The sequence below is a fragment of the Phlebotomus papatasi genome, chromosome 3 (genome assembly GCF_024763615.1).
Source record: "Phlebotomus papatasi isolate M1 chromosome 3, Ppap_2.1, whole genome shotgun sequence".
Lineage (NCBI taxonomy): Eukaryota > Metazoa > Arthropoda > Insecta > Diptera > Psychodidae > Phlebotomus > Phlebotomus papatasi.
The window spans coordinates 15,823,025-15,848,548 of NC_077224.1; the positions used below are offsets into that span (position 1 = coordinate 15,823,025).

General features: G+C 33.6%; 2 protein-coding genes across 14 annotated transcripts in view; one reads left to right on the plus strand and one right to left on the minus strand.

Annotated features, from left to right (window-relative positions):
- Positions 1 to 25,524, minus strand: part of LOC129807839 (histone deacetylase 4) — a 134,084-nt gene that overhangs the window by 73,780 nt on the left and 34,780 nt on the right. For 5 of the 12 annotated variants that reach the window (XM_055857403.1, XM_055857399.1, XM_055857394.1 and 2 more), the window contains exon 1: positions 3,937 to 8,735. The exons of the other annotated variants lie outside the window; for them this stretch is intronic. In XM_055857403.1, coding sequence (XP_055713378.1) covers positions 3,937 to 3,955 — 19 coding nt within the window. In that variant the 5' untranslated portion in view covers positions 3,956 to 8,735. Of the gene's footprint in view, positions 1 to 3,936; positions 8,736 to 25,524 lie in introns of those variants that run through there. 12 annotated transcript variants of the gene reach the window in all.
- On the plus strand, positions 10,645 to 21,040 carry LOC129807856 (uncharacterized). Of its 2 annotated transcripts, XR_008752332.1 has the most exons (3): positions 10,645 to 16,182; positions 17,094 to 17,311; positions 18,842 to 21,040. XR_008752332.1 is itself a non-coding variant. In XM_055857426.1 (2 exons), the coding sequence occupies exon 2, from the start codon at positions 19,226 to 19,228 to the stop codon at positions 20,057 to 20,059; it is 834 nt and encodes a 277-aa protein (XP_055713401.1). In that variant the 5' UTR covers positions 16,189 to 17,311; positions 18,842 to 19,225; the 3' UTR covers positions 20,060 to 21,040. The 2 variants fall into 2 exon arrangements, 1 of the variants encoding a protein (XP_055713401.1); XM_055857426.1 differs by lacking the exon at positions 10,645 to 16,182 and having other exon boundaries at positions 16,189 to 17,311.

Sequence of the window (25,524 nt, forward strand, 5' to 3'; positions counted from 1 at the left end):
GGAAAAACTTTCGAAATACCCATTGAATCCAGTGATTAACAGGTTTAACTAGATATATCCAGCAGAGAAGCAAGAGTGCAAATATTTAAATAATTTGTAAAAATATTGATTAATAGCTTTATTTTTTTCTCTTTCGCACAATTTTATTTTTTGCCATGTATGTCTCAGAATGATAAAATTGTTTTATTATTTTCATTTTCAGAGATATTGTCTGAATGTTTTTTTTTTTCTAAATAAAATTTTTCTTTTAAGGATTAATCTCTGTCCCTCGCGCTCTTTCCTTCTGGACTATTTATAGCACTAGAAAATTTCAAAAGACAGCCTCAAACATATGTTCAACGTCAGGTGAATTGTTGTTCTGTGGGATTTTGTAAGAGAAGAAAATCACGCAATAAACGTAAAAAGACATAAATATCCAACAAACATGAGTGAAAATTGCACCCGTTTGGACTTTTACAAGAATCTCACCATATTGCTTGTCTTTCCATCTCACTCAGTTTTAGTGTTTATTTTGTGGTGTGACCCCAATAATTATTGTGTTTGTGGATTGAGAAAAGCCCCCAAGATTTTTTTTTTACAACGCTTTTGAACAATTTGTGCTAAAAGAAGTAATACAAGTTCCATGTTTTCTTTTTTTTTATTGCTTGAACTCTACATAGAGAGCAATATATATAATCTGGCTATTTTTTGACCTCTTTAAAAGTCCACTTTGAACCCCTTTTAGGATCCATTTTTTGACATAACTTTTCAATAGGGGAATGTCGGGATGGTTCGCACAGAGTGAAACTTCAAACAACGCAAATTTTCTCTTTGTTTACAAAAACTTAGTTCGTCATTTCTTAGGCATAAGATAGATAATTATTAAGGTCATGAGACGAGATGAAAAATGGTAAGTCAGCTCTTTGCAAACAAAGGGAAAATTCACATCGTTTGAAGGTTCACTCTGTTCGAATCACGCCTACATTCCCCTATCAGAATATTTTTGGCAAATTACATTTCGCTGTTTTTACGTTCGTCCGGGTGTTTATTGCACTGGAGGTCAAACGGTTAGAGATAGCGTCTTGAAGTCTTAGGGGTACCTACCACACAAGTAGCTTAATATACTCGGACTATATTTAAGAGAAAGATTACCATCGAATAACTCTGACATTTCATACTAACTCCTGGGCTAGAATGATAACTTTTCGATACTATCGAATCGATAGTATCGATAAATCTATATCTGTTAGATTATATGAATGTCGACTTTTTACGCATTGTTGGGCCATTCATTGTGACATTCTTAAAATATGAATGTTAATAAAGATCTATATTAGCTACATGGAGTGCAGCTATCGTTTAAATTTTTCAGAATCGACTGTCAATAGTATTGAAAATAAGTTACCATGTCACCCTTGGTAAAAGAAGCGTCAAATGAACACTTCCAAACACATCCACTGTACTTCAGTATAATCAATTGGTAAGATAAAATAAAACAGGTAAATGAATTAGCAAAATAATACTTATTTTCAAGTGTTTTCTCAATGATAAATAGTGGAAATAGTATAAGGAAAAGCCTCCCCCTGTTAAGAAATGCATTAATGATTGAAAAAGACAGTGCTAGAAAACATTATGTGAAAATTAGGTATGTTTATTTTCCAAAAATACTTTTTCTTGGAAATGTAATATTTGTGCTAGGTATTTTTTCGTAAAAAAATTGTTGATATGTCGTATCGTTCATGATAAAAATCTTTACAAATGTAATTGTAGAATTAAACAAAAATAAAAAAAACGCTGTAAAATTGGGAATTCTGGAATATGTTAAAAATTATTTAGAAATACAGTGGCATTGCAAAAAAAATGTTTCCGTAATTTACAACACATACGTCAATTTCGTGTTAATATGGCAGAGAAGCCTGTCAAATGCACAGTTTTTTCTCATTTTTGACACATTTTTTTTCTTACGAAAATAAAGACCGCAATTTTCAGTCTTATTGGTCTACGACGGAGGTGAGAAAACACCGTTTGAAACCGAACAAACATCAAATGACGATTATACATCAATAGTCAAAATACTACATGGACGAACTTATTTTGACGTTTATTTGGTTTCAAACGATTCTTGCTCACCCCTGGTCTATAGCAAAGTAAGTTTTAAAATTGTCCAAGAAATATTTTTTTAACAATATTTTTGACTATAATACAATGCAAATGCGACAAATATTTCAAGATTCCAATTAGAAGTAACTTTTTTGCTATTTTTTGTCCCCTTATTGAGTCTAAATAATTATTTAATTATCGTTAACATAATCTCCATTTCTGCTCATATCTAAACATTCTCCTCCAAAACCAAATTTCTTTTGGAATAATTGGAATACATCAAAAACTGGATGGATATTTTCACTTATATACGAAAATCTCCTTGAATTATTCGTAATAGCGGATTTTCAAGGTCAAAGATATGACAGTCACCAGAGAGTGTATTTTTCAACATGCGACAATTTTGGATTTGTTGGAAAGGTCTTGGAACCCAGGATAAACGTGATATATAAATCAATTTAAAACAATTGTCAAAGATGACGCAATGGAATAAACAGATTTTGCATAATATACTCGAACTCGTAAACATAATCATAATAATAATGCTGGAACAATATTCCATAGAGGAACTAGGCCTTAGTGACGTAAAGAAGATTAGAACCCGGGACACTTGCATCGTAGAACAAGTACACTATCATTTTACCCTCTGAAAAATGCGACCAGTTTTAGTATATTTTTTCCTGTTTTCGTACATATTTCACGAGATATCTCTAAAACTACGTAGGCTGCCAATTTGGGGTTTTCGGTTGCCTATCCAATATTAAGTTGGCTTTTATTTTGTATTTGTATTATTTGCTAATTCATTCTACAATGACAGAAAATAGCTAATAAACTCAAACGTTTTTTCGGCACGCTAGAAACATATGGGAAACATAGGAAATGTCATGCCCCTGATTTTACACATTGAGCAACCATATTTATGAATTATTCTCAATCTCAATCAGATTCTTTAATGAATTCCATTAGATACTTCCATTCAAATGCAGTTGTATTAGCTTATTGTTTTGCAAAAGAAACTGAGTTAGGGTCACTGTACCAAATTTCGGCCAGCTTGCTTTTTCGGCCACTTCTTTTATTACTCAAATTTCCATGAATTTTTATTTTTCCATACTCTAGAGATTATGCAATGCAAAAAATAATAGAAAATATCACTTCTACGAACGAGATGATGTGAAAAAGACGTTGGAAGAATTATGGGAAGGCAAGGAACTATGATAATATAGGTGTCCGAAAGCTATGTCTATACGACGATAACCTACACTGAGAAAAAAAGGGTGCGATTAACTTTTTTTCCTCAGGACTTTAACACTTTTTAGGTGTAAAAATATATCAACATTTTTTAATGTTAATTTTACACCTCTTTAAGGGTAAAATTAACATGAAAAAAGGTAACTTTAACCCCCAATACACCTAAAAAGGGTAATATTTACACCGATTTTGGATCAATACTGCAGGGCAAAATTAACATTTATGGAATGTTATTTTAACTTTTTCGGATTTCTCTCAGTGTATCTACCGAAATTTGGTAGTTACCTTAGTCTTTCTTTTTTTAGTGAACATTATGCTATTCCCTTTATATAGATTGATCCGATTGATCGACAATTTTATTAATCTATTCAAATGATGTGAAACTTTTGGGTTATCTGTGAGTCTACCGAGTGACGCGTTCGGACATTCTACGAAGTTGGGATATTTAGCCATTTTTCGAACCGGGGCAGAATTAGCCAGGAGTAGAATTAGACAGTAAGATATTATAGTTTAAACACCTCTTTCCCTATTGATTGAAATATTTAAATCGAAAGTCTCTTTTACTGGCTTATTCTGCCCCGGTCTCCACTGTACTTGAAATATTCTTACCTAATTTTAAAACATGCATTTCACCTCAAACTGCTCACTAATTTTCAATCATACTTCTTGCTGAGAAAGTTTTGAATTCTTGGAAAATGTTTTTTCTGGTTTTTCTTATTTTTTTTTTTTTTGTCGTAGGGTTAGAGTCAAAAGTTGCACAAAACACTGAGAGATCTTCAAAAAAGGATACACTGTAAGAAATGGTTTGTGTATTTCCTTTTTGTGCACTCTCCGCCACACTGTTCTAACCTCAAAAAGTTCATTCGTGTCTTCCTAACCTCACAGGAAAGTGGTTAAATTTCACGTTCTTTCTCTTGTTTTGTAACAAAACTCTTGGTGAAAAGTCCACATCAAAATAAACCACATAAAAATTATTTCATCACTACAGTACACAGAAATAGACAATCTAATTTGTTTAAATTGTCTGTTTTATTGTTTACCCGTAATACGTTGTTCTTTCTGACAATTTTTTTTCTGGTCTATTTGTCCTTCCTTTTTGTACATAAAACTTCTGTATTTTATTTTTCTTCCTTCATCAAGAAAAAAAGCCACCAACCAAAGTTATTTTATTCACAAAAATTATTTCATATCTCTTCGTGTGCTTGATTGCTCTCACTTCTCGCTGTCGTGCTCAAAAAAAAAATGTATGTAAATAGCAACAAAAGCCCCAAGTTAAAAATTATTCATCGAACGAAAAACGTTGTGTTAGCGACGTGGTCAAGTTTATTTTTAACTCTTCGCCGAATTTACTTTATTTTTTGCACATTTTTTTCTTCTTCTTCTTGGGTATCTTCCTCTTTCCAACGTATCTCTGGCGAGCAATGTAAGTTTTCTGGCCTCTACACCACTTTCGAAATACACCAGTCAGGAATTTTATTGGATTTTTTTTAGAACAGACGATTTTTTTTTTGAAAAATACAAAGAGCACAACTTAACTGCAATTTCAGTGTCTCTAAGTTGAGGTTATATATTAATTTTTTAAACCCCCTTTTTTCTTATTATATTTGCTTTTGTGCTTTCAAAGCAAAATCACCAAGAATGTTATTTTGAAATGATGATTCTCAACACGATGGAAAAACACTGTGATATGTGCCTTTTGCTATAAATTTAATTAACAAACACTTGTTACACTGCGAAAGAAGAAGTTCACAAAAGAGACAAACGCACACACATCATCAACCTAATACATTCCATAAATTCCACAAGTACATATTTTTCCCCCTATATATAACATCATTATTCACATCATTTGTAAACTTCCATTAATTATTGACAATTTATTGTTGAGGAGTTTAAGTGTTGCTCCAGCAAAATTTTCCACTATTATTTCGACAACACCGCACTATCCCCCTTTTAAACTCTTTTTGTTTTAAACTCCACCGCCTGCGAAATTAACCTCACAATCAAGTCAACACTTTAAGCTTTAATTACGCAGTTTATCACTATTTAACTTTTTTTTTATAAGAAATTCTTTATATCAATTCCGGAGATAATTTAATTTTAGAATATCTTTCCAGACAATTTCATTTTTTTTCTTTTTATTTAATGCTCATTTTTTTCATACTTCTGTCCACCCAAAAAGAAACACCAATAAATAATAAATTTGTTGACAATACGGAGCAATTTATGCCAACCGTCTACTCGCTTCGCCAATACGATAAACACTAACAGCCAAGTTTTTAGTCTGAGATATACTTAATTCGATTTGAGGAAACTTTTTCGTGGTGTGCATGACACGATATTGTCGTTTTTTTCTCTCATTCTCTCATACCTATTCTCTCTCAATTTCTCATACTCTCCATCAATCTCAAAAATTCCCACCAGCTGGAGAGAGAGAAAGAGAGAGATATGAGAGCCTTTTAATACACTCTTTCCCCAACATTATAACACTACAAATAACCCAAAGACCAATGTGACTCTCTATAATTCTTGTAACAAGTCACAAGAACCTCAATAGACTTTAGCTTTTGGTGCGTACAACATGCGTACTCTATAGCAAATGGCCTGAGAGATTTGGACCGAGAGAGAGAGAGAGAGAGATTGAGAGAGAACATGGATTGAGGGCGTTCTCTTGGGGGCTTCTAAATACACCAATCTGAATTTCCTACAAAAATTTAACACTTGTTTATGATCCGTATTCAAAGATGTCAGAAGTAACAATGATCCCTAACGACATCTGTCAATTTTGACATTGACAGTTATTCAAATTTTCAAATTCAATCGACTGATTAACGTTATTTCTTTTTGTGTTCTAAGTCATAAAGATCACATTCTTTTACTGGAGAAGAAGTAACAATGATTATTTATGAACGACATCTGTCAATTTTGACATTTACAGTTACAACGATATTCGAATTTCATCGATTAATGACAATTTATGGGCGTTGTAAACTCATTCAGTTACTGTGCTACAAAATTCACATAGATTGTTCATATTTTAGAATTACAGTAGAGTCTCGCTTATAGTTCATATTTGGTTCCAAATTTGACACTTGGGTCGCACTATAGTCCATGTCATTTTTTAAAATTATCAACGACTTTTACCATTGAAATTGCTCGACGGCTTCCACTTTTTTGCCATTGTGGTACTTGTCCTCGCTCTCTTCATTATGGATCACAATTATCACAACTACTCAATAAAGTTTGCTAAAATTTTTTAAAAATAATTATAACAATATTGCATGTCGCGTACTAAAAATTATAACCTAACTTAAAATCAGTCTTTTGAAATCAACGGACGATAAATTGTGGACTATAGAGCGATGGCCTATAGCGGGACTCTACTGTAGTTTCCTACAGTAGGGTAACGTGGTACAAGTTAGACAATGGTCACTGAGAGAAATCCGAAAAAGTTAAAATAACATTCCGGAAATGTTTATTTTACCCTGAAGTATTGATCCAAAATCGGTGTAAATATTACCCTTTTTAGGTGTATTATGGGTTAAAGTTACCCTTTTTTATGTTAATTTTACACTTAAAAAGGTGTAAAATCAACATTAAAAAATGTTTATATTTTTACACCTAAAAAGTGTTAAAGTTATGAGGAAAAAAAGTTAATCGCACCCCCGTTTTTTCTCAGTGTAGGTATGCCATAGATGCGAATGGATTAACCCATTCTTTACCATGGTATTATACATCATACGCAAATTGAGTGATTTTAGATGTTTTATTCCAGGACAATTGATATTCGAATTTCTGTCGGGAATGGATTTTTATTTACTTTAGTCCTTCAATAACTTGGAAAAAATAGCCCGACAGAGATGGGAATACATTTTGTTATTCTTTTCTCGCTTCACGGAAAGTCAAGAAAAAATTTTGCTCAAAATGGCGGATGGAAAATTCGACATCTCGCCGAATTTGTTAAAATTGACCTTCATCCTCTTTCCTGATTTGAATTCTGGCTGCCAATGTGTTTTCTTGGATAGTTACTCTATCTAAATCAATAGAGTTTGTAATGAATTAGTGTACAGAATTTAAATTCAGTGTCCGTTAAGGCGCGTGTTTGAGGGCAACTCCCCGCGCCCCCATAATAGATAAAAAAAATTTGTTTTCAAAATATTCTTCTATTAATTTGTAGAAAACTAATCTCAAAATATAAACATTTAATCTCAAGTATTTCTAGTACATTGACTGAATGGATTAAGAATATTCGTTGGCATTATAAATCATAGGGATCACATTCTTTTGCTAGAGAATTGACAATCAAGCGACATGTGTCAATTTTGACATTGACAGTTATTCAAACTGTTAAATTTAATCGACTGACTAACGACAATGACTATGTTATTTATTAAAACATTTTTGTGAAATAAGAGCAGACGAAATTTTAATTTTGACAGCTCAGTGACAGGTCTGACATTTTTGTTTAACCCTTTAACGACGAGACAGTTTTCGCGGACCGAAAATCAGCAATAAAAATGAAACCAATGAAAAAAACCAATAAAAGGTCTTATATCTGGCCTTCGAAAAGCCAACAGAATCTGATTCGGTGTATTTTTTAACTCTATGAACAATAGGGACAAAAATAGCTTAAAAATTTAAGTAATTTTTCTGACAATACTAATATGAGTGATCATTTTCAATCAAATGAAAAATATTATGTTTGAGTATTGTAGTTTCTTTTCCCAAAAGGGTTTTGCTTAAAAAAAATTGGAAGTATAAAATATATTTAAAATTATTTTTCATAGTGAGAATTTAAAAATTCGTCATTTTTGAGCTTAGAAATTTACTATATAGCAAATAGCTGGAGACTTCCAAGAAATATCCTAGATTCCTTCAACCTTCTACTTTGCAATTACGTACAACCATAAGGAAAAAGTAACTTTAGGCAGTCAGGAAAAATAATTTTCTTTATGGGAAACCGGTTTTCCAATCGTCCTTAAAGGGTTAAGCCTCAATTTTAGTACTACATTGAGAGAAATAGAAATATTCATAATTTCCCATTATTGTTGTTAATTTCTATTTTTCATTGCTAGAGAGAGTTGAAGACTAAAACATGTGGAAAATTGAGGGTTAAAGAACAGAATAATTTAACACTGAGAGTAATCCGAAAAAGTTAAAATAACATTCCGGAAATGTTAATTTTACCCTGCAGTATTGATCCAAAATCGGTGTAAATATTACCCTTTTTAGGTGTATTAGGGGTTAAAGTTACCTTTTTTCATGTTAATTTTACCCTTAAATGGCTGTAAAATTAACATTAAAAAATGTTGATATATTTTTAATATGAAAGTGATTGAACAGACTTCTGTTCGCTTGGTACGTAAGCCCAAGAAGTTTTGTGTTTATGCACAGAGAGCGACAATCAGAACAAGTGACTTCCAATCCACAATTCAACCCAAATAGAGACAGGAAAAAATATATATATAAAAATATAAAATATTATGCTTTTTAGATATATTAGGGGTTAAAAGGTACCCTTAAAAAGGTGTAAAATTAACATTAAAAAATGTTGATATACTTTTACACCTAAAATATGTTAAAGTTCTGAGGAAAAAAGTTAAACGCACCCTCTTATTTTTCTCAGTGAATACAAAAAGCCCTTATATACATTTTATTAATACTTGTTTTATTCTACTCCTACGACTCCTCACCCTCCTAACTTAATCACGTTTTTTGGCAAAAACTTGGAATTTTGATCTTTCAAAAGAATGGGGGATCATTTTTCCATATCTCGGTTGGCATCATAGACATCGTACTGTTTATTTCGAAAAGGATCCTCAGAGCATTTCCTTCGTTTTCGGATACGTTTTATAGGTAGTTGATTGTCATTCTGTACAACTAAACCTATAACCGGTAAATTCGAAGTTTTAAAGTTTTTGAGATCAAAATTGAACTGAACTCCTCCTAAGGGTTTATTTTTAATCGATTTAGTAAAAATTAGATTTAAATGGAAGGTCTCGAAATTTCCCAAGAGTAAGTTAAGGTAATTTGGAATCATGTTTATTTTGGAATTTTGAGATTTTCTCACTGTTTCAGATGGTCAAAGAGAAAAAGAAAACAACGAAAAAGTACAAGACTTTACATTCGAAAGTACTTCTTCGCTGTTTTTTTTGCCTTTTTAACCCTGAAGCTGTTAGGAAATCACAAAATTCCTAATTAGACATGATTCCAAATTACCTCATCTTACCCTAGGCCGCAATTGGTAATGAATCGGTAAAGAATTATTGGTAAACTTCACGAGTGTTCAAAAAAGTGCTAAAGATCATATTTTGGAATTTTCTTGCCTGAAATCACTATATTTATGTCAACATTCCAATAAAATTCTCAAAATATTTTCTTGGACACCAAATATCTCCCCAGTTTTATCAGGCACAAGTATATTATATAAAAATACATAAAAATATTTTCTTCCCCAGTCAGTGCACAATAAGAAAAAAGCAAGTGCTTGAGAAGGAATATACTCACATATTCATTGGAATAGTGATAAATTATTTTGTATTTTCTTAACACTTCAAATATAGTAGGAAAATTCCATCATTCCAAAAAGATGAGGACAATACTGTATAAACACTCAAATAAGACACACTTTTGAATCTTTCTCTGTCTCACATTCAAGTCAGAGATTAAATGTTTTTCCTATATATATATATATATATAAATATATATATTATTTTTATAAAATAAGTCATACACAACACAAACAACATCACATACATATTCTCTCGTCTTTCTTTGAGCATCACACATCTCAAAACAACGCAAGATACATCGCACAATCATATTCAACGAGATTACATTTTGCAAAAACATATTCTCACGTTATATTATATTCAACAAATATACTTCTATACAACAGAACTCTTAAATTCATTCATACACGTGCATTGTATCCTTCTCAATTTGTCACTCTGCCTAGTATTATCATATTTTGTTATTACCATTTTATACAATTTATTGTGCATCAAATTATATTTTATTAACTAGATGGAGGGCATTTTTGCACAAGTATGCAAGCAAGGCTGCAATTTCTAGAAGTTATACCAAGTCCAGACAAATTAATCATATTCAAAACTTAACTTTATTATTGTTGTTTTTTTTATCTTTTGCTTCTTGTCTGGCAATTTTTTTTATATTATTATATTCCGTTTAAAATCTTGAAAATCATAAGCCCCAAAAAATTGTTGACTTTTGTACCATTTTGTTGACTTGTGAAGTTCTCTCAATTTTCTTTAAATGTATTTTTTCTTCACAGTGTACCCACTGAAATAATTTCCAATGTATGTGTATATCATAAAATGTTAAAGACGGTGAAATTGAGGTTCTATTTATAACTCTGCGCACTTTGGATTGCGCACTTGTTGTCTGTACTTATATATGTTTTTATATTTCTTCTGTTATAACTGCACGAAAAAAAATAAAACACAAAATACCACTCCTAGAGATAGAATCACTAACTCACTACTAACAATTTAATAATCCATCGTCATCTTCAATAAGTGTATCTCAAGAAAACTGACAAAAGGCATAATTTTCTTCTTTATTTTTTTTTCACTTTATTCATTTCATTGCAATGTAATTTTCTGTATTAGTGATCAATATATTTTTTTCATATTTACTTATATTGGATTTTTTTTCTCAGAAATGTTATTCTCTTTGTTTCATTAGAAAATTCCACCGTCTTCACGTAAGTGTTGACGGTGTTGTTGCAGCACCAGAGCAGTTATTTTAACTATTTATAGATTTCTAATTAAACTGATAAGAAACACCAAAGAGATTAGGCTTAAAGCAAACATATCGAAGATAGAGGAAATATTTCAAGCAAGTTTCACACCACGTGTTGCATTTTATAATTTTGCACACAAATATGACCTATTTATCCTCCTCAGACCACCACTTTTAAACGAAACATATTCCGGAAATATTCTACTGTAAAATCTCTTTTTAAACCACAAAATACCAAAGGATAAACAACTAATTCTGCTATATTTATTTACATTTTTACATCAAATGACATCTTCATCATATCCTCCAAACTATACACATAGCAAAAAAAAAAAGAAAATATATATAGAAACATGATTAAAACTATCACTTCAATCATCGTCAGAAAATAAACATTTTAGAGAAGAGTTGTGTTGTGTATGGAAAAAAAGAGAGGACCGAATAGAAAAACAGATTAATTCAATTTTATTGAGAATGTCGCGACACTTCACGATGTTTTTGTCAAATAAAAATCCATCTAATAGTGGCCTTAACCACCAAGAGCATCGTGGAGAAAGAAAATATATATCGCACAGTTGCAATAGAAGAAGCAAAACTCGTTTTTTAAAAAGGCAAGTACGCAATGAGAGAGTGGATAGAGACTTCGTTTAATGATCAAAATATTCCGGGTTCGAATCTCGTTCAGGTCGCCAAGAATTTTCTAGAATCTATGATCTAGTTCGTGTCATTCAAAAGTAGTAGAAACATCACGTTACGACAGAACTTTAGCCCCTATAGGGTAAGATGGGGTCATTCGGAAACATGTCTATATTAGAATTTTGAAATTTTCTCAGAGTTTCAGATGGTCAAAGACAGAAAGAAAACTACGAAGAAGTACGAGGCTTTAGATTGGAGAGTACCTCTTCGTTGTTTTTTTCCTATTCTGAAGCGCTGTTAGGAAATCTCAAAGTTCTAAATTAGACATGATTCCAAATTATCCATTTTTACCCTAGAGTCATCACTTAAGAACATTATACATTTTTCGGAAATCTTGCAAAAAAGGTCACAAGGGGGTAAATTCTGAAACTTTGTGAGAACGTGAGAAGTGCTAAAAATAAAAAAATACCGAAACTTGTCACTTAAGTGTGATTCTTCATGCTCATTTTTGAGACATTTCTCACGATATTTTCGTAAAACTTCTCACAAAATGATGGTCCAGTGACTCAAACAGAACAGTGCTCGATTTTCGTTTGAACCTCAATTTCGAGGTTAAAAAACAATCTGAGTGAAAAGTTGTACAAGGATGAAAATGTAGCCAATGAAATTCTCTATCAAACCCATAAAACATATTGTTAGGGACAGTTCTATTTTTCGAGATATTGTTGATTAAAGTTGCAAAAAAGTTCGATTTTTCCACGTTTTCTGATATATATGAGACTACAGCGCCCCTGGTGAAAGTTTCACGAACTCCATCTGTCCAAAGGATTATCGGGCATCTAAAGGAGAACAAATAATGTTCCCATATTAAGAAATAAATCGGTTCAGCAGAATCGGATATATAGGCGCCCCAGTATCAAAAAAACGGCAAAAACAGTTTTGCCTAGATTCTAGGCGCAAAAACAAAATGAAATCAAAATGATAAGTATTTTCGTAAATCATTTGACCCTAGCAATAGAAAAAATAGCATGAGAACCCAGGGACAGAAAAAATTTAAAATGGTTGCACAGTGTTATTTATTATTATGATGGAATTCCGTGAAATAGACTCATAATTTGATTAAATATAGTTAATTCTGAAGACTTGTAGATATCACCACAAAAACATTGAGATGCAATATTGTGGTGGAAGCCTCTCATTCTTTAGAGCTATCCCAAAATTTAGGTTAAGTTTGAGGAAAGTCCTTTGGCAACACACTAATACGGTTAATAAGGAATGCAAAAGTGCATATTAAAACAAGGTAAACGACAAACTTATGTATAAGCATAAATTGAGGGAGAAAGTATCTAGTTGTATTTTAGAGTTTTTCAGCAACCGTAGCACCTCCAAATATTTGTTAAGTGTGCTACCGTACATACAGGTGACTTTACAATTAGAGATTAACATTGAATTCCTGGGGTGGAATGATAACTTTACGACACTATCGATTCAATAGTATCGATAAATCTGTTTCTGTTACAGTAAGTGAATGATGACTTTTTACGCATTGTTAGACCATTTATTGTGATATTCTTTATAGGATGTGACATGTGACCTTTGATAAATATTTGTACTACCTACAATAAGTACAGCTATCGATTAAAATTTTTCAGAATCGATAGTCGATACTATCGAAAAGAAGTTTTCATGTCACCCATCCATTTCGTAAGCTTTTCTTTAATTTTAGATAATTTTTGGACCATTTTCAGTCTTAGATAATTTACTAAATGATATGTTATAGAATCAAAATTCTTATAATCTGCTTATAGTGCTCTTGAATCTATCTCTATGACTACTAAAAGTAAACTGGCGCAATCGTAAAGGGGCTTAAGAGTCCCTACAAGAACTTTAATACAAAAATTTCATTGTAAGTCTTTTAAAGTTCCATTATAAGACTTGTCATTCTTGGTTCTATAAGGCGGCTATTTTGCTTCTTGGGAGCTTACAAAAAGCAGGGATGCAAAGTTACGTTAATAACTCCGGGATCATGGAAGAAGCATCCACATCACTGGATATAATATTCTTAAAAAATGATAACCTTGTAATACAATATCTCGATACGATTAATAATAGTTTCTGTTATTTCTTAGCACCTAATGATTCACGGTGAATAAGCGAGGTTAGTGTTACCAGTGCTGCTGTTTATATTTTCTACTAGAATTATCTAAAAATAAACAAAACTTTCAGGACTTCGTAGTTTATTTAAAAAAGAAAAAAAAATCACAAATCTTCTGCGATTTTCGGAAATGCTGAAGTGAGAAATCTTGAATACGATAATTTATGGAGTATTCTGGTACGGATAAACCAGAAGGTCCTTCTAATTCTAAGAATATCTCCTCAAAGCAGAAGATAATCTCAAATTCGAATGATCTTTGGAGTTTTTCTATACACTAACCATTAGATACAACAGGTTTCTAATATTCAGGAGAAAAAAGAAGGATCTTGACAGAGTTTAATTTTTGTAACAGTACAATAGTACAAAAGATAAAAAAAATCATTAGAAATATCCAACTTGAAGCCTTCATTGTGTCCCCTTAATATTTTTAATACAAATTAAAAATGTTCAGCACAAATCACGCTAAGCCCCTTCTATTGTCAATGTACGATATATTATTTTCTCCCATCACTTTCCTAACTCAAAGCACTATCGTAAATTTTCACAAATCGCTATACAAGACTAGACACACTTGTTGCTCTGTTGTTCTATCCCAAAAACATAAAACTGCACTTAATTTTTGTTGAAAGGGAAGTGTTTACAATATTCTATAAAATGTAAAGATAATAGTCACACTTCAGAACAATGCAATATATATATCCTGAAATCTCTAGAAGGCATTTGCAAGAAATGTATAAATTTAAACATTGATAAAAGACATAAAATAAATTTCGTAGAAGCTAAATTCATCCTTCATCCCTTCAAATTAAGTCATTTTAGCACATACTTTCCACACCCCAATCTTTTTCTTTTGAAATCTCTTTGTTCTGGGGATCGTCCCACTCAAAAATTATTTTGGAAGAGCGTGCTAGACACATTGAGGTCGACCTCTGACATTTCAAATTGGGCCAATTTCAACCACCCCATATCATGTGAAAAATGAATAAAATTACTCTCAACAGAGGTGTAAATAACCCCTTAAATTTCAACTTGGCGTGAAATTCTGACAAGTTAAGGGAATATCAAAAGGATACCTCTAAAATGTTCTTACAATTTTTTTTCACATTCAAAACACCTACACTTTTTTCCCAAAATCGTTATTCCGGTTATTCAGTCCAACCCTATAAGAAATGGATCCAGCCACGGATGACAGACCGGATATTTCCATGAGTGCCCATGGAAATAACCACTGGAGATCCCTTAGCTTTCCACCTGGATTCTTACCCCTGGTGTTCCGCATGGAATAAGGACGGAAATTTCCCTTTATATGGGTGGAAAACACCAGGGTTAATCCAGTGGTTTTCCCTTTGAGATATACCACGGGTAGACTCCCATGGAATCCGTGCGGAATACCAGTGGAAATTTCCAGCAGCAATATCCAGTGGTAGTCCATGGGGTTTCCCAAGGGATTTTTCAGTGATACCCCCGGAAATTTCCACTGGTAATCCTCTGGTTTTCCACCATGGTTATATGAGTGGAATGACAGTGGAAATTTCCAGGGTGATGAGTGGATATCACCATGGGTAGTCCAAGGGTTTTCCCGTAGAAAGTTCCAGGTGGAAAATTCCATCTTTCAGATGGAAAATCCCAAAGGAATTCATGTGGAGTACCAGTGGAATATTCCAGTGTAAACATCCAGTGGAAGACCCTTGGTTCTCCCACGGTTATATACACTCATACACATGGTAATATCCACTGGTAATCCTGTGGTTTCTCACCACGGTTATATGAGTGAAACAACAGTGAAATTTTCCCTGGTGATGGATGGAAATCACCATGGGCACTCCGAAGGTTTTCCCATAGAAACTTCAAAGTGGTGAATTCCTACTTCCAGGTGGAAAATTCCAGAAGAATTTGTGTGGAGCACCATGGAAAGTTCCAGTGTTCTATTTTATTAAAAAAAAAAAGATTTCACTCTGCGATATGTCTATTTTAATATTAATCGAAAGAATTTATCACAACGGTCTCTGTATTTCAAATGTAATCGACGAGTCGATGATGCGTTCGATGAGTAAATAACGCCATTTCAGCGCACGCGCATTGCTCACGGATTTTTCTGGAAGTCGTGGTGAATTGGTTCTTGTGCAGTTATTTGTGAAAAAAATAGAATTAAAACTTTGAAAAACCAGTGACAAAAGTGTGCGGGATGAACAATAGAACTAGTTAAATAAAGTGACACGGTTTTCAATGCGAAATAAAGAAATTTAGTGCGCGAAACACAAAAAAATCATCTTCTGCGTCTCATTCTTTGTGTTGACAAGGTAAGACGCCATTTAGAAAAGAAAATACCGTCAAATCAACTTTGAGTCACAAGTTTTTCTTGAATATTTTCCAAATTAGTTGAGATATTTGAATATCCAGTGGGTAATACCGCCACCGAGGCTGGTAGATACCCATGGAAACTGCGTGACGCGTCAATACAAAATTACAATATACTTCACCAGTGGAATCCAAGGGGATTAAGGGTGGAATTCACCAAGTGGACACGTGGATAATTCCACTCTGTTACCAGTGGAATTTCCATTGGATCGCGCCGATTTTTCTTATATATTCACAATTCAACAGCACATAAAATCCATTTTATTGCTGTTTATTCGCTTTCCGGAAAGTCATGCAAAATTTTTTCTTGTATATTTTGTTGAAAATACCCAAGAAAGCTATAATGAACAAGAGATTTTACCTACTTCCTCCAAAAATGCAAAGATTTTCTTAGATTTTTCTTATATATTTTGTAAAATATTCTCTTTTTTTAATTTTATTTTATTGTTCAGAAGATTTTTACTGCGCTTCCGCAGAAAACGTGAGATTTTTGGGATTTTCTTGTATATTTTGTTAAATATATTATAGACACCCATGTTGATAAGGAGGCTCATACTGCTTCCCTTCTCTGGTAAATCTTACAACAAACACTTTTATCTTGGGTATTTCTGAAAATTTACAACACAATCCTAAGAATTTAGGGGATTTCCTTGTGAAAGTATGAAGAATAATCTGATCAGCGTTAGTATTTTGGGTACGTTCAATAAAATGATCAAGGAAATCCTATACAATATCTACGATTTTCTGGAAGAAATAGGAGAGAAGCCCTGAGCAATGTGGGCTCCTTGTATAGAAATGGATTTGTATTATTTGTATAAACAAATAAAATAAATAAGCTTTTCATATTTTATAGACCATATTATACACGATAAGGCGATGAAGTCCTGTGCCAAAATAGTCGGTCAAATCAAAGACAGCAATAGGCCATGCAGAAAGCGTAAGAAGGCAACGCCAGCAATTCCATTACCAAAGAACACTTCAGCAGTACCTGGGCCATATACTCAGCGAGATTTGAAATCGTCTGAATCTACTCATACATCTATCTATCGTCTAAATCGTAAGCTGTGTAAGGTGAGTGTCTTTAATAATTTGTAGTCTACCAAATTATAAAAAAAACATACAATAGCACTATTGTAGTAAATTAAAGTAGCGTGTGCACGATGAATTTTCGATTCGTATGATATGCAGTCAAATTCAGGAGGATTCGGACTTCGTTTTTTTTCGTCGATGTCATTTCAAGATAATTTATTAATCAGGTGAAATGATAACTGTCTCATTGCGATCCATCGCTATTGTCGAATGTCCATTTATGGACAATCGAGATAATAACTTGCATTTTTGTCGCTAGTGTCGATAATTCTCGCCACTAGCTTATCGACGCCTCCGGACCTGTCGATTTGTACTTTCGAAGTGAAATTAAGTGAACATTTTGATTTTTTTTAGTAAGTATCCTTTTTCCTATTTTACTCTACTAAATACTCTTTTACTCTTTAATATATACCTTTTTTATAGATAGATAGATAGATTTATTTTCTCTTAAAACATCTGCAGCTGCCACCGACTTCAAGACCGACCTCATCGGGCAAGACGGCAGAAAATCCCGAATCACTCGTTGTATAGGCCATATTTATTTTCATATTCATCATTAGACAACATATGAATGTGTTTTGAGAAGCTTTGCAGATGGAAAGAGGTGGGTCCCAGCATTATTCTTTTTTTATGGAGCTTGGTCTATAAAAACAAAAAGAGGAATGGTTTCATAACCTATAAAACTTAGGCTGTTCCCCATCGAACCGGCAAACATCATCAACGTACTAAAACAAGGTCCCGGAAACACAACGATCATCTTTTCAAAGGATTCCAATTCTAAGGCTGTGGGAAAGATGTTTAACCTGTCCTGCAGTCCGGAAGATTGAGAAATACTGGGTAATTTTGAAGACAAATCTCAGGAAGCAGGCCAGACAGCCGAAAATTCGGCGGATTTTGCGAGGAAGTGGAAGAAAACGATCCATTATCGTGGAAAGGGCTTTGTCGTCAACTCCTTAATGAAGGGAATATTAAAAAAAATGCGGCGAGAAGCCATTGGTCTAAAAAAGAACCAAAATTTCAGAGAAATCCCAATAAAATTATATTTCCGTAAATATTTGTATTTTTTATATGCTGTGGGTAATTTTTCAGAGCCATTATTCAATGGAATATTTGGCACTCAATGGGTCAAGTGGTAGAGCACTCGCTCTATGATGCAAGTGTCCCGGTTTCGAATCCCCTTTAGGTCACCAGGAAGTTTTCTGGCGTTAAAGGTGTTCGGATTGCATCCAGTGAGCTTCACTGCACTTGACTCCACGGGGCATGGAACTGGCAACCTCATCCCGTACAAGAAAAAATAATATAGCATGTCTAGAAATCTCCTTGCGGGAAGGCCCAGTTCCTTCATGGAATGTCGCGCCAGCATTATTTATTATTAGTCAATGGGGAATTTCAGCGTGCACATTTATTTACGTAAATTAGCTAGGCATACCTATCTCTAAAAATCAAGTCATGCTCATGAAAATTTGGATGAGTGGCTAGTAACGGTTACTTTTTTTCAACTTTTCTTTCTAGGTGATCAACGATTCCTGCTTCTTTTGTAATTCATTATAATGTAAATATTTTTTCAATCACGTCAATATTTTTTATATATGTATCTGAACATTAAATTAATTTGAAGTTTAATTAGATTTTTTTTAAAATTAAATGTATTATTTTTTTTTTTAATTTTATTAAAAAAGTGAAGTTAATACATGAAATAAAATGTTCTCTGCTATATATGACCAGTGTTATTACTTTAGTCTCAAGCTTGAACGATAATCTGAAGTACAAAAATTGCCTGAACGCTTACAGAAAAGTATATTCTTTAATAGAATGGAGATATTTCATTAGGCATAAAAAAAAGAAGGTCGCATAGAATTGACATGTCAACTCCAAGAGATTCTTAGTATCATCGATATGACAATACTTTCGCCGCATTCGAAGAGTATAGTGCTAAAAGAGGATCTTCTGTTGCATCGCCATCGCTCTCTTCCAGCACCAAGTCATCAAGAGGAAACATTTCTTAACATCCATGAATTGCCAACGCAATGGTCTGCCAGTGGAATGACATGGTACAGCTCTTACCATGTGGATTCCATTGGTATCCCATGCGAAAATACCGGCTGGTTTTCCGAGATCACCCATGGAGTGCCAGTGGAGTACCAGTGGAAATTACCCCGCCCAGGTAAAGCAGTTACCACTGGGTTGCCATTGGTATCCCATGGGAAAACACCGGCCGGTTTTCCGAGATCACCCATGGAGTGCCAGTGGAGTACCAGTGGAAATTACCCCGCCCAGGTAAAGCAGTTACCACTGGGTTGCCATTGGTATCCCATGGGAAAACACCGGCCGGTTTTCCGAGATCACCCATGGAGTGCCAGTGGAGTACCAGTGGAAATTACCCCTCACAGGTACGGAACTTACCACAGGAATTCCCTTGGTGTCCCATGGGAAAATACCGGCCAATTTTCCGAGAGTACTCATGGATTTCCCATAGAGTACCAGTGGAAATTACCATGCGGCAGCTTTAGAATTTCAACGGGAATGCCCATGGATTTCCACTGGATAACACCACCACCGAGGCTGGTAGATTCCCATGGAAATTGCGTGACGCGCCAATGCAAAATTACAATGTACTTCTACAGGGGAATCCAGGGGGATAAAGGGTGGATTTCACCAAGTGGACGCATGGAACATTCCATTCTGTTACCAATGGAATTTCCATTGGATCGCGCCGGATTTTTCTTATAGGGAAAAGTTCGTAGAAGTCATTAAACACCCTTTGTTGCTCATATTGTTTCTCTTTTACCCTTTATGTTTCACTTAGCCTTCACAATGTCTCAAAATTTGATTAATTCCACTTAATATATTTCATTATTTTATGGTTTCTTTGCCCTAATAATCTGTCCAGTCGAATTAGGATATAGGACTCTCATACAGCTCACATATTGTAATCGATACGAAAAGTTGAAGTCTCAGAGATAGTTCGGGAGCATGAATTAAGTATCCTTCGCTAAAGACTGTGAAGTACCGATCAGAGAACGGTAAGAAATATTTTTTTCTGTTTTTCGCAAAGGTACGATATTGACAGGATGACTAGAGGAATAAACCTGAAGTTAAACGTAATTGAAATGCAAAAAATTTACTCAAATTATTTTTTCTTGATGGTTTTTTTTTCTTTCGTTATTCTGATTTTCTTCTCGAATGAATTACTTTAAAATGCTAAGACAGCGGTGGACGCTAAACCACAATTCTATTATACTACAAAATTCTATCGTGATCCCAAAATTTAATGAATAAATTAGGAATAGGATGAATAACTTAACGAGGATGCTGCATATTGCTAGCGGACGTTTTACCTCTTGAAAATACGAGAAAGTGTCTCGGATAGTATGTTATACTTGTTAATGTAGGATGTTATATCAACTATACGGTGCTACCTATAGTTAAGTTTACGACTTTAGGCTTTTTCTAAACCGATATCTATCGCAATTTTTATTATCCAGTATAATTATCTCCCAAAATTTACACAGTTGATTCAGTTTGCCTACATATATCTCCTTATCTATATTCTGTCCCGTAAACTACTTCCCAAGATTTTCAATTAAGATTAACTTTTGAACCAAAAACTTAAAAGATCGAGCTTATTACGAATTTTCCTTCGCTACTGTATTTACAGCGTCTGCAAGTTTACGATCGATGTAAACATATTTATAAAGCACCTACTAAAAACCATCAAAAGACCGAATACGGATAAAATCGGTAAAATAAAGTGAATTTGCTATTAAAAGCTCCAAATTGAGTCTCCAAAAGGGTAGTGAAAAGTTTACAGAACTTTAGGACCTCTGAAATTCAACCAGTTCGGAGGATAACTACTAAAAACACAAACGGTGTCTAACTGATTAGTATCAATAACTGATTAGTTTTCCTGGAATAGAGTCCTGCCTCAAAGCATGTGATAGCCTTGTCAGCAGCAACTTCGACAGTATCTACAGAGAACTTCGGACAAAGCTCTTTCGTTTACCTTGAATCAACGATTACAGCCGATAACAACATCTCAACAGAAGTCTGGGTGTGGCGTTGAAAGCCAACAAGGCCTATTTGAGTCCATTAAGAGTGTTTAGGTCCAGAACCTTGAGCATAAAGACAAAGCTCCCACTGTAAGAACCAAAATAGACTCAGGCTGATCCTCGAGAATATTTAGCTTGTAAAATTCGGAAGCAAAGGATAAAAGAAAGGAGGATAAAAGAAGTTTATGTAAAGGACCTCTAATTCATGATCCTAAGTCCTCAGTGTATGACAGTTTGGGATAAACCTTTCCTGCCAAATTTTACAAGCTAAATACTCTTGAGGATCAACCTGAGTCTATTTGGGCCATAAAACCGAACTTACGACGGATTTTTGGCTCCGTATGTGAGGAAAGAGGATACCGGAGTCTATACAACCATGAGGTGTATAAGCGCTAGCAAAAGGTAACTATCGTCAAGCAATTCATTCGTTCATTCATTTTCAACCATTTATTGGTATTGGTAACTTGGAAAATCTTTAGAGGCAAATTCTATGTTTCAATTCTAAGTTTCAAAGAAGCTAGGCCAACCCAGTGTCCGATAGATCGACGGCGTGGATTAGGACGACAGCTCAAGATGCGGAATTAGAATACTGTGTGGTGTAAAAGGCTTAAGAGACCAGGCTAAAACCATCATTTTTTTTGGAATTCCGGTTTTAAGTAAGAGTCCCACATACTATTATCAAATCAAGCCTATGACTGTATTTTTTTTAATCTTAAATTATTTTTTTTAATTTTAAAAAACAATGATAAATCAACACACAATATTTGTATTGAATCCTCTCGGTAATGAAACTGGTTGAGGTTTTTACTGAACTGATTCAAAGGTATATCAGAGAGAACTTACTTAAAAATCAGTTGATAGTTCGAACGTTTAAACCGACGAGTTACACAAAGTCGAGCAAGTGCATAAAAAGGACATTTATTTGAATGAAATTGCAAATTAAACGTTCTACCATTCTGAATTTTTACAAAACTACACAAAAATTCACTTTCCCAGCAAACGTTTACACGCTGTTTTTGACTAGTCCCCGGCGAGTGGCCTTCAAAGTTGAAGCCAATTTCTTACTTTCACATACAAATGCGTATGGGAATTTTTCTGCACTCGTGATCGTTATGCTAAATATTTATAAAGTGAGAAGTTTTTCCGTATTATAAGATACCTTTCCGTATGGAGGGATAAATATACTAAATTTTTGTTTAAATAAATTTTTTCCTTGGAGGACTGTGAGCTGAGTCCGAGATCAATTTAGGAATTGGCTTCAAATAGCTCCATATAAAAAGGGTTGTTGACATTGTTGATGATTAGAGTGTCAAGAATACCGAAATTCGAAATGGAAGAACATTCAGCGCTAAAGCGGCGAGTCTGAGAACTTGTACTTTAGACTTTCGGTGGATTTTCGAATACGTTTGGCTTGGCTTTTGGAGTGGATTTGCTTCTTCAAAAGGTTATTACTCAACGGAGTCAATACGATTTATACATCGCGGTACTTTCTAAAACTCTCACCGCATATAAGCAAGCACAAGTTTACCACCGATTTTCCTTCTCTTGTGTATGTCCTTTCAATGACTTTTGACATTAACCATGATTTTATGTTTTTCTTCTCAATATAGAGCTTGTTTTTCACTCGGTACATATTTTTTTGTTCTCCTTCTCAAATTTCCACGAGCACATTGAGAGAAAAATAGGATGTCGTTAGGGATGAAAATCAAGGCAAAAGGACTCCAAATAATAAATCAGTGGCAAATTGAGGGAGTTGAAAAAGATAAGAATTTCCAAATGAAAAGATAAAAAATATATATAAGAGTCAATAGTAATAGGATGCAATTTACTTCATCCTTTCGTCATTCTGATGGTAATAGTCATCTTTCATCGTCATATTTCACCGTCAGACGCACAATTGCTCTTGAACAATTGAAAGAAAACGCTTGGAGAATTTCTTGAGAATTTTCCCGGTGTAAATGAGCCAAATGACGCAAATCATTTGGATTTGATAATATCACATGTTACCCAAGCAGAGTGGTACAAAAGGGAGAAAATATAAAATCTATTCATCTACACCTGACGCAATACTTAGTCCTATTTTAGTCCTTTACTGTTGTGGAGGCAAAATGATGCAAATAGTGGTAATTGCAGAGGGATGAATGAAATGTGTTCTCTACAGATTTTCTATTTTGCAAATTTTCCACTAAAACAATTGTAATACAGAGAAAATCCATTGAGAAACCCACCCACTGAGCTACAAGACTTATAAATTTGCGTCAATATCATCGATATCAATCTCATACCACCTCCTCACCAACGTCACCAAATACAATTTAGTATTATGTCTCAAACATTCTGACAACTTTAGTACTCTTTTTGCCCTCCCTCTTCGTGTTTTTTTTTTTTCTTTTTTGTCTGCAGGAATTTTAACAGAAATTTGAGAGACATTTTTCACTGACATTCCCCAAGAAACATATTCACATTTTTCCCAACAATTGACATTTTCCCATACACCCTCCCATCCTCAAGAAATACATGAAAAAAAGGAACACCACCTCCGTGCAATAGATGTTATAATATTTAAATGAAAATTGATTTCAAGATTCAAGACCTCTCTCTCTCTCATATTTTTTTAACTTCTTTTTTTTTTCAAACCTCTATCACGCAAACAATGACGAAAACACAAGGAGCCAAATGATAACAAATCACGTGGATATAAATATACAATCACGCGATTAAATATTTTTTCTCCACAATGTTAGACCCACCCAAAAAAAAACAAAGTTTCAACCCCCTCAAGACTTTTCAAAGTCACATTTATTGAACGAATGTTGGGGAAGGAAGAATTGGAAAAAAATACGACATGAATATATATGAAAATAGAAACAAGTCGTCATAACACTTTCTCTACCCCTGACACTTCTTTCTCTCACTTCAGCGGTGAGCCACTTCTCACCCCCCTTTGGAAAAATATCGAGACCACACCAAACACGATATAGAAAAGCAACAACCCTTGTCCTTTAGCCACCCCAAAAACTATAAATATACTTTTTGGTTGAAACACTTTATCACCCCAAATGCCCCATTTCTCCTTCAACACCTACATAAGTTTTCTATATATTTTCTCTTTAATTTATCGACTAAAATTATCCGCATGGAAATATATCAATAAAAACTAGATTAAATATTGCAGTTTTATTTAGACCAACAACCCTTCAGACAAAAGTCAATAACATATACCAAAAAAAAATATTGAGTTCAATCCAATTTCGTATTTAGAGGTGTTTTATCTTGCAATTGAAAAAAAAACTAATAAATAAACAAGAAAAGCAATTAAACAAGTCAAATTATTGGTATTTCAATTAGCAAAATTATAATAGAAAATTCTTTAAAAGTTTATGGAATAATTCAGCTTTGAATTTGAAACATTATGGCGCTAGTGTCGTTGCACATTAAAAATTTATTAATTCTTAAAGAGTTAATTCTTAATATAAAGACCGTAGGGGAGACTGGGGCAAAAAGTCACAAGACGAAAATTTTAAAATTCAATATCTTCCAAGGTAGAAAAGATAGCAGCTCAATTTTTTTTCTATAGATAGCCTCCATAGACTTTCTTCAATGTCGTAAGTTTGTTAGAATTTGAAAAAGGAATTTAGAAAATAAAAAATATTGAAATTTTTAGATCTTGTAAAAGTATAGTCAAAAACTTGTTTTCATTAACCATAAAATGCCGATTTGTCGCTCGGGAATGGTTATGTTTGTTATTTTACATACATTTGTTAGTTCATTTCTCTCTGACAAAACTTTACGAACGAATGACAAAATTGTACGAACATTTCTCGTGTATTTATAAACATTTACGAACAAATGTTTGTAAAAGAACAAAAAATCTCATTAAATGATAATTTTACAAATAATGTTTGTGGAAATAGGACAAACTTTTACTAACATGTTTGTGGGTTATACGATTTACTAGCATTTCGTAAGTGCTCATGCAGTCCAGAGTAGGAATTCACAGACATTTACGAACAATTTTACCATGTATATAATAATGTAACGAATGTAACTAAAAAGTAGAATCATTTACACCTGATTGATAAATAAATTCAGAGGAAACATCCCAAACCCAATTTAGAAGACAAAGATTAAGATGAAAAAGGAAGC

Bases quoted from the DNA above. Each gene is read 5' to 3' on its own strand.
- LOC129807856 (XM_055857426.1), top strand. From the start codon at position 19,226: ATGACAATACTTTCGCCGCATTCGAAGAGTATAGTGCTAAAAGAGGAT.